The sequence below is a fragment of the Lipophrys pholis genome, assembly GCF_963383615.2.
Source record: "Lipophrys pholis genome assembly, chromosome: 17".
Lineage (NCBI taxonomy): Eukaryota > Metazoa > Chordata > Actinopteri > Blenniiformes > Blenniidae > Lipophrys > Lipophrys pholis.
Window position 1 is genome coordinate 12,841,725 of NC_137643.1, and position 14,362 is coordinate 12,856,086.

Sequence of the window (14,362 nt, forward strand, 5' to 3'; positions counted from 1 at the left end):
GACACACTGACACAAGCACACATACAATGCAGACAATCACCAACTATAAATAACTCTCCGTATATAGATTAAGATAAAAGATTAGAGGGGATTTACTTTAGTATAGAGCAGGCTTAAAAAAACATGCATGGACTTGCAGTAAGACTGATGCAGCACATTAAGGTCATTCTGCACAATATAAATGAGCAGTTTAATAACACAATCATAACCGGGTTTCATTGATTTATTGGCCGTAAATGACACAACAAACCAGCAATGGGCCATTGAACAAGGTTTAAAACAATATGCAGTGCTCTTTTCTCATGTTAACATTCATTAATTTGGAACCAAATCATTCGTAAAATGATTTCAGTCATCTACTTCAATTTCTAGTTTTTCATAATCTTCTGTAAATAAAAGCAATAACATCGAGACATTGCTGCATTATCGCAAAGCTTAGCTGCCAGCTGTTTGCTTATTAAGCCTGAGTGAAAACTCCAAAGACACACACTTATCTCTAAAGTCTCTGTGCGCGCGTGCGCGAGTGTGTGACAGGACCACTGTTATAATTCCAGGAATTCCAGACACACGCGGAGCCACCGAGATATTGTCGGCCCTCAAAGTGTCCACCCTTCCTGAGGGGGAGCGGTGCCAGTGGTTATCGCCCTCCTCATCAGCGTGATGACTGTCAGTAACTCACTGACAAGTTATGACACTCTGCTGTAACGTTTCAAAAACACTTTTACTTAGTGTCAGTAGATTTCATTCGCTCACATCAGCAAGGATGCAGGGATTTCTGTGTGCACCAGAAATGTTTTTTGCCATGGACATTGAATTTATGTTGCAGAAGTTGGTAAATACAATGTATTTTAATTCATAAGTTCAAAAGGAATAAAAAAAAAAAAAACCCACACACATTTCTTTAAACATGCTTTCCAAGGCAACAATATGTTTCATTGTATTTTCATGAGGTTGCATTGTAACCGTCAATGCTTTAATAAAGTGTGACGGTATTTCATTATGTTATTAATCTGACAAGGGCGACGAGCTGTTCGCCTCACGCTGAGGCTGATTGAGCAATGATCTTTGATCTCTGAAGCCACCAAAAGGTCGGCTCCACTAAACCTGCTGCCCGGCCTGTCGATATGAATGAACAGCCTCTGCTCTTTATAACAGCTAACATCAGTCACCGTGTACTACCACAGCCATCTGCTGTGTGTGTGTGTGTGTGTGTGTGTGTGTGTGTGTGTGTGTGTGTGTGTGTGTGTGTGTGTGTGTGTGTGTGTGTGTGTGTGTGTGTGTGTGTGTGTGTGTGTGTGTGTGTGTGTGTGTGTGTGTGTGCAGAGTCCATTGAAGGAGAATAATCCCATTAAATGACTACCATTCTCTTTCACCAGAGTGAACGACACAAACGTAAATGACAGCTGCTCTCTCTCTCTCTCTCTCTCTCTGACACTTAATATATGATATCCTGCTGTGGAGCTGAAGAATTAAGTCATTCAACTGACAAAAAAAAAAATATATAATAATAATAATAACAATCTATAATAATCTACTTATATACCGAACCACCATTTCCATTAACCACTCTTAATTTTCTGACCATAGCTCAGAGTTTTTAAGTCAACATGAACTGAGTTGATCAGGTATCATATAATGTATATTTAAATGATTTTAGTAGATTGTTGCTCAACATAATATCATTCCAGATGAGTAAAATCAAACCAAATGTATCAATTTATGATGTGTGAGTGCACATGTGTGTCACTGTGTGCATCTTCATGGCTTATAAAGCAAAAACCTTGTGGGACTAAATGTTGGCACAGAAAGGGGGAGAGGAGAGGAGAGGAGAGGAGAGGAGAGGAGAGGAGAGGAGAGGAGAGGATGGGAGAGGAGAGGAGAGGAGAGGAGAGGAGAGGAGAGGAGAGGAGAGGAGGTATTGAAAAGTTAAGGGACGATGAGGGGGAGAGTCAGCAGGACCTGACAGACAGAAGAGGCCCAGAAGGAGACGCACATGGACACCTCCCCCTCCCTCCACATTGTTTGAAAGAGAAAGTGGGTTTAAACATGACCCGAGGGTCACGCGCACGCATGTACCCACACACGCACACACACACACACAGTCTGTCCCACTGCAGAGCATCTGTCTGCCCGCCTGCTGACATCAAAAGCTTTGTGGGTCACTGAGCATTTCACACGCGCCCACGCACACACACACCAGCACGCGCACAAACACGCACACCGCTCCAAATATTTTAAAAAACGCGTGCCGTAAATTTATCACTGACATAGACACTGGCTCATTATTCAAGCGCACCCCAGCCATAGCAAACAGTTTCAACAAAACAAATGTACTTTAGCGCTTGAACATGTGAATTCATCTCATTTATCTGAATGATAAACCATCAGAAAGAAACATTTTCATTTGGACAGTAAATTCAAAACATGGTCAGCTTTAGTAAATTCACACATGTAGTTGTAAAACAGTATCACTAACTATTAAGTATTTGTACAACATAATGTATCCTATAGAAATTGAGACTGCATTTAACTTCAGACAGGAATAAGTGGCCACACACATACGTACATGAAACATTTTTGATCTAACAAAATCCAGTTCAAAACAATTTGCAGAATAAATGGGAGCAGGGATTCCTCTATGAAGTTTAACAAAGACGCGTACTTATATCCACACATTGTGATGAGGTTAGCCAACTGACGGTGCAAAACTCAGTCAGCATACAAGGACACCAAAATCTGGATCGGGGTTATTTCATCCATGACTTTGTGAAAAGACCAGCTCAGGGTCATGGGGTGTGGGAGCTGACTGTATGTGAAGGCAGAGTACAACCCGGACACGTCACCAGTCGATTGCAAGGCAAACCAATGGGGACATACAGTCAGGAACAAGCAAAATCCACAAAGACTCGAACCAGGACTCGTTACCCACTACACCAATACAGCATAACCGAGAGTTACTCTCTCTACGGAAATATGAACTGCAGTGTCTCACCTTGACCGAGTCCAGCAGGTCTTTGGGGAAAAAGCGCCTCAGGCCAACATCTTTCCTAAAAAGAGAAAAAAAAAGGGTTAGATACCAGAGGAAATGTCAGAGGAGTGTTTATTATACTGCGATTACACTCTGGAATGTTAATTGGTGAGCGCTTCACTCTTTATCTGATCTCTGTAGCATATTTCTTCCTCCTCATGATATATCAGCTAACAACCGCCACAGAAAATACACTCAGGCGTACAAGCGAACTGGAGACGAGAAACAGAAAGCCATGAGTAAGTGCTGACTACAGAGAACTACTCATCTTTTCTAGAACGCAAAACAGTAACTAGGGAGAGGGATGGAGTGAGGCAGGGAGGAACACAAAGAGGGCAACCGTACACACAAAGAAAGATGTGCAGAGCTATAGCAGGAAGCTGCAAATGACTCATGCTCTTCTTGAGAAAACACACGTGGGAAGCGGGAAAAAGGAGTAGGGATGATGAGCAAACCTCTGATTTGTTGTACAGTGCAAATATGACAACTTGTTTAACACGAGCGATAGAATCAGGGTTGAAATGTCGGTGCAAGCAGTTCAGTTTATATTGAAGCGAGTCTTTCAAAAAATTGCTTCTAGAAATTCTAACTTTTCAGAGAAATGGCTCATACCTTAATTCAACTTTCCCACGATAACCTAGTTTCTGAGTCACCTCTGAAACTGAAAATCTCTGTCCGCCACAAAAGCAACAAGAAGGACAAACAGTCTCCGAGAGATTACATAATGAAGCCGGCCTCAGAGGACAAACATTGACAAAGACCCACTGATGAAACTCACAACACAGGCTCCAGAAAGCAAACCACAAGGACAGATGGCAGATCACCAACCCGCACATAAGTTCTATACCTGCACGGTACAAACGCATAGAAAACGCATACGATCCTTATCCGGCAAATGGGTAACATGGAAAATGAATTGAGAATCTTAACAAAAATGAACAAAGCGACTACATTTATTTTTTGGAGTCTTGGTGACAATAGCTTATAAATTCAAAACGTTTAAATGGAACACTAATTGTAGGTCATGCTGTATTTGTTTTGACGTTGCACCAAACTATAAGGCTTTTCAAGCCTCAGCTGTTCCATTCCAGGGTTTTAGGATTGGGCTTTATATGTTTCATGATGGATGCAGCCTGAGCAATCGGGGGTGAAGGGTCCTGCTTGGGGACTCACAGCAGTGACCCGTCAGCGGGATTTATGGTTATAAGTTAGGTTTCCAAACGTCAAAGCCACCACTGTCAAATCCCTTTAAAAATACTTCTCAAAAGTAAAAACAAAGATAAAAACATTAAAAAAGAAATAAATCAAATCTCTCTTATTATTTCCAACATAAACATGTCATTTCAAACTTCCGGCGATGTGAACAAATGCCACACAAAACCTAACTACTGTGTGACGTTCACGGCTTGTTCGTTACAGAACCGGCAGCTCCTGATGATAAACAGAACTTCCTTTCTGCCATTGGGTTAAAATATGCATGAAACAACATTTTTTCGAATAAAAAGAGAAATGCATAGGAAACATGAATGAGCAGAGGAGGAGGAAAAAAAACAGACTAAAACTAAAGATGTGAGCAGAACGGAGAGCATGAAAAAAGAGACAAAGAGAAGAGTGGTGGAAAGAAAGTGGGCATTGTCATCACTAATTGGAGAGCTCGTTAGGCTGATGGACAGAAAGAAAGATTTTAGTGGACGAGGGCAGCTCATTAGGACCGGAGCGAGCCTCATTTAGGCCTCAGAATCTTGATTCTTTGCTGACGTCAGTTTTTCAGAGCACAGAACAACACACGGGGAGAACCGGAGTGCAAACAGAAAGGAGAACTGGAGTGTCACTGGATTGGAAATAAAGTTTCCCGTTAAACAACATGTCAAATTAGTCGGCCTGCATTCAACAGCAGACTCCACTAATGTGCAGATTCAGACTTCTTAAAACCGTCTCGCTGGAAAGCAATGCAAAAGTAAAGCCGTACCAAAACCTGACACGGAGTAGTACTCTTCCAGACAGTGGTGACCTTGTTTGAATAACATGCTTTCAGGTGGAGCAGTGATGTGATTGAGAGGGACAGAAAGGTTGGGTGCTGGAGCTCTTTGCCCGTGAAGAAAGTACTTACTCCAGTAGTTCGTAGTTGGATTTCTTGTCCAGGGCATTTCCCCTCATCTCTTTGAAGAATCTCCTGGAAACAAAAGCAGTGGCAGAGAGAGAGCGAGAGGTCAGATCCACAGACTGAACGGACACTCCCACATTGAAAGGGCATAAAAAGTTTAATTTATAATCCAAATAATTAAGTCTGTGTTCAGTTTTTAACACACTTCTAGTGAAAACACGTGACATTTGAAAAAGAAGCTGCTCTTTCCTTGAATAATGAATACTTAACACTAACTAATTTTGGCAGGGATATATGGCAATCACAAACAGTTCTGACATAGAAACAGCTAAGATGGTAAAGAAAACAACCCAAACTGCACACTTTACAATGATCTAAACAGGAACAGCTGATATCTAATGGTAATATCAAATCAGAAGAAACATTTTGTTCTTTCAAAACAAAATAGAGCAGGCATTTATATGTAAAGGCATAGAAACAGAAGGTTGGAAACCAAAAAAACAGAGGTAAACGCAGAACATTTTACCTGATTTCTAAACAGCCCAGTTTGAGAGCTACATCCTGTTCCACCTGATCCCCGATCTCCGTCATGTAGTCATTTTTCACCTTGAAACACACAAATGTGCCTATTAAAACATTTCTTTCCTAACAGCAAATAGGAAGCCATATATCTCACACAGTCCTACTGACCTAGATTATCCAAAGAGACACACACACACACACACACACACACACACACACACACACACACACACACACACACACACACACACACACACACACACACACACACACACACACACACACACACACACACACACACACACACACACACACACACACACACACACACACACACACACACACACACACACACACACACACACACACACACACACACACACACACACACACACACACACACACACACACACTCTTGCAGCAATGCCATATGTCTTGGTGCAGCCTGCTGGCAATAAATGAAATGCGCATGAGAGTCCGGGTGCCTCTAGGTGCGCTGTGTATGTGTGTGTGGGTGTGCATGTACCTGGTGGTAGAAGTAGTTGAGTGTAGGTTTGTCTTCTGTAAATTGCTGCACAAAGCCCTTTGGTAGATAGCGGATCCTCAATTCATACCTACAGAAGAAAAGACAAACACACATACGGTTAGGAGAAGCTGTGCAAACAACATTCTGCAACTTAAACAGAGAGAAGACCCCAGCTTAAAATTTCAACTTCTCATACGGCCTAAAATGAATTTACACGCCAGCCTTAATGTTAGTGCAGAGCAGAGTGTGGGAATGTTGCCGGAGCTACCAGCTTTGTAATAAATACTTAACAATGTGCCTCAAATTCATTCTGTAAATTAATTAAGAGATAGCACAATTTCAGGAGAGGAGAGGAGAGGAGAGGAGAGGAGAGGAGAGGAGAGGAGAGGAGAGGAGAGGAACTGTAAGCATGCACAGGTGAGCGGAAGCAGGAGGAACAGCTGCAGGAGGCCCAGGACAAGACAGCAACAGAAGGGGATGATAAAAGCTAAAGAATGCAAATGAGGCAGGAGTTTGTAAAATCAGCACTACAGAGGCAGACAGACTGAGAGAGTTGTTGACTTAGTCACACAAAGCAGGCATCTGGTTCTCTCTCTCTCACTCTTTAAGTCCACAGTGCAAAGGGTCTTTACCTCACAATAGCATTAGCACCAACGCTGCCACAATAAAAAGTAATATATACCACAGCATTAACATCTAAACTACCCAGTCAACACAGTGACGCTGCAACACACAGCAGGCCTCTCATCACCATACAGCAGACGTTGTTCATGGTGTTGTTGGCGATAAATCACTTTGGCTACTTTGGAATAAAAAAGGACAGGCTGCTGAAGCTCGCTGTTTGGGGAAGGACTGACTTTGAATGAATTGACAAGGCCAAATAAGTCATGTCAAGCCCCGGTGGGGAACGGTTTTCAAAACATAACGTCACACTTGCAGGTCCAATTGTAAGGTGGTGTCTCAGGTAGTAAAAGCACATGGACAACGATAGTCAAAATGTTCAGATGTAAACAAACAACCATACTGGTTTATTACTTTTTTGAGTTTGAAGAAGTTTGTTTTATTAATTTTGAGATGACAAAGCAATTCCAGTAACCGATGCATAGTGTGTCTATTCAGTTGCTCCCTTTTACAGGGCTTAGCAGAGCAAGTCGAGGAAATAGGTGTGTTGAAATGAGAGATTTGTGCTTCTGGAATTGTATTTGTGACAATACAAGAATGCGTGACCGTTCTATGTGACATTTTCAGGTTTTTCTTGCTGATCCACCCCACATTCTGAAAACCACTTTTCTAGACAAAAGCATTTCTGAAGAAATTGCAGTGGGGGGTTGCTGCTTCTGTTTTTATCTGTCGTTTAAAGGTTACACTGAGCAGCTGTGCAAAGTGTTTGTAAACAGCACAGAGAATAGAGGGGCTTTTTCACTAAATCAGTGGTTCCCAAAGTGGGGGGCGCATTCCCTGGGGGGGCTTGGAGCTAGTGCAGGGGGAGGTCGCGGCTTAACAATGTGACGACCAGCGTGATCGCTTTAGAAAACTTCATTAAAAACTAGACCTGTTAAAGGCCGATGAGCTTTGACCACACAGCTGTTTCGTTTCACAGTCCTGTTTGAGAAAAGCTAATATTCAGCTTTAGGGGCGGGGGGTTTCTCAGAGCACGGCTTGTGTTTGAAAAGCTCTTGAAAGCAACTGACTGTTGAGAATGGCTAAATACCTCATAAACTGCAAACGCAGAAACGCTCATCATCTCTTACCTCCACTCCTCGTTCGGCCGCACTTGTTCATAGTTCTCTCTGACGTGGGACACTCCCAAATCTGGGTGGAGCCAATGAACCTGATCTCTGGATTGGCTGTTTCTGAGACGCAGGCCAAAACAGGATGTCCAGCGCACTTTGTGAATGTCCAGAATCTTCTGGATGATGCCCTGGAGACAAAAAGTGAAAAAACACTCAACACAGAAGAAATAAATGGACAGATTCTACTTCTAACGCTTGATATGACTGTAAAAACTATAAACTCCCAGTTTGGAATGCTCAGGGAAACACAGTAGAAAAAAAATGACACTACCAGCCTACAATACACCACACTTCATTACTTACATTTGGCATTCTACATGAGGTCAATGAGTGTATGCTTGTGTTTTTCAGAAAACGTGGAGGTGACTTCAAGAGATTTGACTTGACGTTCCCACCCAAACAAGCTGAAATCTTACACAGACACGCACAATGATGCTCAGAGAAGCATGTGTGTTGCTATGCAAAACGCTGGGAGGGGTCTGACCTAGATACTAAAGACCAGAGTGATGAGCAGAGAGGCGGAGATTTGCTGTGACATATCCTGGGTGACCGCTACAGTTTGAGCAGGACAAGGTACTTTTCTCTGTAACAGCAGTGCATCTGAAGGCATACTGCTAAGTAAACCTACACTGCGACACACACAAACAGAACTGAAGCCCTGAGGTTATAAGTTATGTGCAGGCAAAATATTCTCATTGTGCTGAGAGTACTTTAGCAGAGTGGACAGCGAGGATCTCGAGCTGTAGACAAACGGCCGGATATTCATCTTCAAAACTAACGCGGGGCGTGAACATGTAGGGACAGGGCTTATGAAGAATATGGAGGCAATAACGTTCAGTTTGAGTGGAGAGAAGTAATAAATATTCTATTCTTAAGAAATAAGTAATAAGAAATCCCAATCAACCACTGTGAATCGTCACTCGAGGGCCAGTTTGAGATTGAAAAGTGGCCCTAATATATGATGATACCTTCACGCTATAACGAGGAGTAAAATTGATTTCATGTCTCTTCTTACCCGGACATCAGTAGCATCTCCATATCTAATATTGGAAGACCACAGGCTGTTTTCAGTGTTGGTCTCAAAATGATGGAAGACTTTCAGGACCCGGTCCATGGAGCCGGCCATGGTTCGGTCCGTTCCCCCCGCGCTCAGCCGTGACTTGGCTCCTTCCAGGAGGGCATGGTTCAGATTGGGATCCAGGTAGGCCGTCGCCATGGTTTTCCCCGCCGACACCGCCGCTGCTAGGTGTCTGTCATATTCTGTGAATCAGAGGCGAAAAGGGGAACTCACCAGTCAATTTTCTTTGATGAGCTTTTAAATCTTACCTACCTCATTAAGAAAGAAAATGTATCTATGTCTTTGAAAACTACACTTCTGTCGCCTTCACAAAATTTGCTCTATATTTTAGTGGACGGCAGCGCTCAACTATTTAGTCCAATGTTTTCCAACCCAGAGAAACTTGTACAAAAGACTACTTTTGGTCACTAATCTCAGACTGGTCTGATCTTCAGTATCTTACTAACCACAACACTTCCAAAAGTGTCAGGGAGCTACTTTCAGAAAGTATATTTTTATCTTAATGTTGCGGTCAAAATCTCACAATACAGATCAAATGTCAAGAAGTCAATCCTATCTTATTCTCAAAATTGTGTCTTTATTCATGAAATTCATCAAGATTTTGTCTGGTAGACTTGTGAAAATTAACACACAAAATTCACAGTTGAAGTGAATATAGTCTTTGGTAATTTGGAAATTACCCTGTGAAATAATTGCTTAGAAGAACCAACTAAGGAAAACAACAAAATAAGAATCCTTACATTAAAAATAAATATTTTTGTCATTGAAGCAATCAATAGAAAAAAATCGACATTTTTCTAACTGTGCTATGTTATCATTCATCTGGTGATTATATCTCTCTGTCGATTTACTGCAGTGATTCTTTACATTTCGTGGCAAAAGCTTTATTTGATTCCTGCCTTTTTTTGACAAACACTCGAAACAGCAAATGTGTATTCTTCCCGAGTGTGTTTTTCTCCTATCAAAAAAACCTACAAAGAGCATTAAGACATGGGAGAAAAGACAGACAAAGCAGTCAGCATCAAGGCTCATTGTGTGAACACCCGTGCCTGTACCACAGAGAAAACAATGCACCGCGGGCTGCCATGTTTTTTTGTTTTTTTTTCTGAAGTAGAAGTTCTGACATTGAATCACTCCCTAGAATTTCATGGTAACTTCATCTGGATATACCCGGCAAGAACTTCCCTCTCTTTGTGAGTGTGTGTCATGATACTGCAGAGAGATACTGAGATCTCTTTCACGCTCCGTTTTCTTTCCTGTGCTTCTCCTCCATTAAAGGGAAATGGATACGTTCCCGCAGGTAATTATACCTGAGAGCTGGAGACGGAGCGCACCCACAGGCACAACTCAGCAGAAAGACTGTAGAGTTGTTGAAGGACATTTTAAACAAAGATAAATGGGTGCACCAAACTTATACTTTCAATTTGAAATGTTTTATTTTAACAAATCACCACACAATCACACACGCATACAGAACCTCTGCAAAGCCTTGGACGCTTTGTATATAACAACGCAGCTCACATGGAGTCAGATACCACTGTGTGTGTGTGTGTGTGTGTGTGTGTGTGTGTGTGTGTGTGTGTGTGTGTGTGTGTGTGTGTGTGTGTGTGTGTGTGTGTGTGTGTGTGTGTGTGTGTGTGTGTGTGTGTGTGTGTGTGTGTGTGTGTAAAGAAGATTTCATTCATACCGCTTTCCCAACACATAGGGAATGGGCTACAGCCACTTGTCGCCATGGAAACACATGCGTGTCCCGACCTCTGTCTGTCTGCACCGAGTTCAGACAGACAGCTTGCAGCTTCACGACCACGCATCACACTCCGGGAAGTCAAATAAATAAACACGCTAAGAAAAATCAACGGGTTTCGAAGGGAACGCTCTCATAATCCAAACACTGATTCACACGCAATCTCAAAATATGGCAGTCTTTCAGTCCAACTTCTGCCAAAGTTTGTTTGCCAAACATAACTTCCACGAGGATAACAGCAGAAATCCGGTGCCTCTCTCCGCTTAGAGTTTGCATGTAGCTTGAAAATCCTTCCTTAAACACATCTTCTCGGAAAAAAAAAAGGTTTTATTAAAATGCGTCTTTTAAAGAGATCCTTTATTTTTAGGGCTCGCCCTCTTCAGCTTTTTCTGTTATCCAAAGTTGCACAAGATAAAAAAAAAAGATCCCTCGAGACGAAGCGTTACTTTCATCCACAGACTTCTCTCCGCCTCTTCTTTTCTGCCGAGTGCTGAATTACTCCTCAGCAGCCCCTCTCTGATGACAACACACTGTTTGTTTTTTGCCCGATTTCTGCCCCATGCCTGCACTCCGTAGTTACAGAGTTGCCGTGGAAGTGTCAGGCAACTGTCGCTCAGGAGAGAATTTGGGTTATTTCACCCAGTGGAGTCTCCTGCGTCGGGGAGAGGAGTCCTCCTCTAACAAAAGTTAAAAGCCAAACTCCCAGCGCTGATCCACAAGGCCTGCCGTCAGTTCATGTTGACAGTGTGGGAGACAATGACAGTGCTCAGTCAGAAACAAACAGAAAGTCACCTTCTTCTCTTGGAAAAAACGAAAGTGAGAGGGAGAAGTGCAATGATTTGTTTCAGAGTGAACGGGAGGAAAAGTAGGACACAGCGGCACAACAGAAAAGAAAAGTTGAGTGGGGAGCGCACGAGTGAGCTCCAGAGTGACGCGGGAGGAGCTTCAAACTATTAATATGCTAATCTGGTCCCTTCTATTCAACCATGACCCCTCCCACTCCTGCTGATGAAGCTGAGCAGAACAGCCTCCATCAGGCCAAGAGGGGAGGTTTCACTGACTTTACTAGTTTAAACCGTCAGCCCAAACATACACAGTGCTCCAATCACAACTACAGAGAATAAGAAAATTATCTGAATATGGTTTGGGTTTCTTTTTTTTTATCAGAAATTAACAAAAATTTATATATTTTTATTTGTGCAACTTGCTTTGTCCTCAGGCCATCTTTTTTTTTTATCTCTCAATTTCTTAATCCTTAATTCAACCAGGTATTTCATGAAAGTTCATCTAACTAATGAATAGGTTTGATAAAAAAGAAATTTGAATTAATGCTAGATAGATAGATAGATAGATAGATAGATAGATAGATAGATAGATAGATAGATAGATAGATAGATAGATAGATAGATAGATAGATAGATAGATAGATAGATAGATAGATAGATAGATAGATAGATAGATAGATAGATAGATAGATAGATAGATAGATAGATAGATAGATATATGCAAAAGCTGAATGGAGAACTGGAAGGATCTACTCTCTTCCTGTATGTCACATTTTTCACACACATTTGTCACTTTTCCATTAAAAAGGAAAAGGAAAAAAAATAACGAATGATTGCTGAGCTGGACTGCACAACAGCACCCCTCAACTTTGAGTTGGATAAAGCGGGCGAGGCAGCGGGCGAACTCATGGGCAGATGGACGGACAGACGGATGGAGAGATTCTTGCGCTATGGTGCCAAAAACTGTGTCAGTACTACTCAAACAACAACAAACTGTCCAAGATACCAGCCTATGTTAAAGTATGTCAAATGTCACCTTGAAACATGGGCCTCTTCTTTTTTATTCTGTATTTGTTGTACAGTACTTGTGTATTGTTAGGCTCCAGAGACTGGGTGGTCCTGAGTTTCGTTATTTTCCTATTGTTCCACTTTTATTTTAGATGGTTTTATGGATGTATACTATTAAGGTTCAAGATTCATAAGCAAGTGCCTGTATTTCCCTGATGTTTGTTCAATTTTGTAAGCTCATATTTTGTTCATATAATCTGTAATAAACATCTGGTCAAAAACAAATTACCTCAAAACAATAGTTATGTGACATTTTCTGACCGAGCGTCTTCTGTTAGGGGGAGAGACGGGGAGTTAAAACAGGACAGAAACCGTTCTCTCTCACATGAAGTGAAAACTGAATCTCGATCTCTTCCCTCGAAACGGAAAAAGTCCAGCTAACATTAACCAAGGCCATTTTCCGACTGCAGACTGTTTGGTAATCAGATATAAAACTGCGTGGAGACATCTCCGCAGGGTAAATAAACCCAATTAAACCCCTGCGCCCCACTCCTGTTTGCCCAATTACCTAACTGATTGGAATACAACACCATGTAAATACCTGTTTCTGACAGAAATTCCTTCACCATGATTGAATTAATCTCATTAAAAATGGAAAATAGCCAGCTTTTTAGCGACATCGGTTTTGCCAGGCAAGTGCCAAGCATGTGAATTGTTGCATGGTATCAATTTCTTGCGAGCAACTGGTTCGTAACACTGTGAGCGTCACGCTTACAAGATGACCAGTGCCATTCGTCAAACAGAAACAGGAAGTGAAAACGTGAAATTAAAAGTTAGCTCGTGCTTCAGCATAGCTAAATGAGAAGTTACTTAGTGTGTGTGTGTGTGTGTGTGTGTGTGTGTGTGTGTGTGTGTGTGTGTGTGTGTGTGTGTGTGTGTGTGTGTGTGTGTGTGTGTGTGTACATTCAGGGACTATTGAAAGCCTTTTGTCAGACGACCGGATGTCGCCATGAATAGGAAGAGCTCTTTTGGGACTGAGCCAAAGTCTCTCTCCCTCTCTCTAATTCATGCTGTGCTTATGAACGTATAATTACTTCATCATGAGAGAAAAGCACAAGCCTCACTCCCTGATAAATGCAAACAAATTCTAAACGCAGCAGGTAATACCTCGGATCTGTGAAAGCCACTTTGATGTTTAATTGTTTAATCAATGTGCTTGTTCCAGTGCATTGAATTTGAAATTAATGGGTTTTGTGATTTACAAATGTAGCTTTGTTCATGAAAAACATGTAAATTGTCAATTTATGTGAGCAAAGTATATATCTCAATAGTCGGCAAATGGTGATCGGCGTGTTTTCCTACAAGCTGAAGACTGCAATAACGTCTCAACACTCTATTCAAAATGCAACAAAGAGGATGTTTATTAACTATAGCATTTCTATAATAAAATTGAAGGGGGCAAAAAAAAACTGTGAAGATATAAAAAATGATGTTGAAATTAGGATAATCAACTTCATTCTTAAAGTTAAATTGAATTATATCGATCATAATGTGATTAGTGTTGAAAGCACAATAAGACCAAACTATCACAGAGACGAAAAACGAATACCACAGAAGCAAAAATGGAACAATAAACTATTGTATTATGCTGAAAACATCCATTCATACCATCTCTTCTTTATTTTCATCCTCACGGCTGTAACAAGTATTGTGACTCTGACTCTGGTGTTACATTTGGTGCGTTGGTATACACTGACCTAATCTGATAAAAGTG

General features: G+C 41.6%; 1 protein-coding gene across 6 annotated transcripts in view; it reads right to left on the reverse strand.

Annotated features, from left to right (window-relative positions):
• Positions 1–14,362, reverse strand: part of ptk2aa (protein tyrosine kinase 2aa) — a gene marked incomplete at its 5' end in the record, with an annotated part of 54,901 nt that overhangs the window by 22,565 nt on the left and 17,974 nt on the right. For 5 of the 6 annotated variants that reach the window (XM_080485164.1, XM_080485163.1, XM_080485162.1 and 2 more), the window contains 7 exons: positions 2,993–3,047; positions 5,139–5,201; positions 5,659–5,738; positions 6,181–6,268; positions 7,932–8,101; positions 8,989–9,233; positions 10,739–10,862. In XM_080485164.1, the coding sequence (XP_080341290.1) occupies positions 2,993–3,047; positions 5,139–5,201; positions 5,659–5,738; positions 6,181–6,268; positions 7,932–8,101; positions 8,989–9,233; positions 10,739–10,862 (825 nt within the window). Of the gene's footprint in view, positions 1–2,992; positions 3,048–5,138; positions 5,202–5,658; positions 5,739–6,180; positions 6,269–7,931; positions 8,102–8,988; positions 9,234–10,738; positions 10,863–14,362 lie in introns of those variants that run through there. The other variant, XM_080485165.1, reaches the window with a different exon arrangement.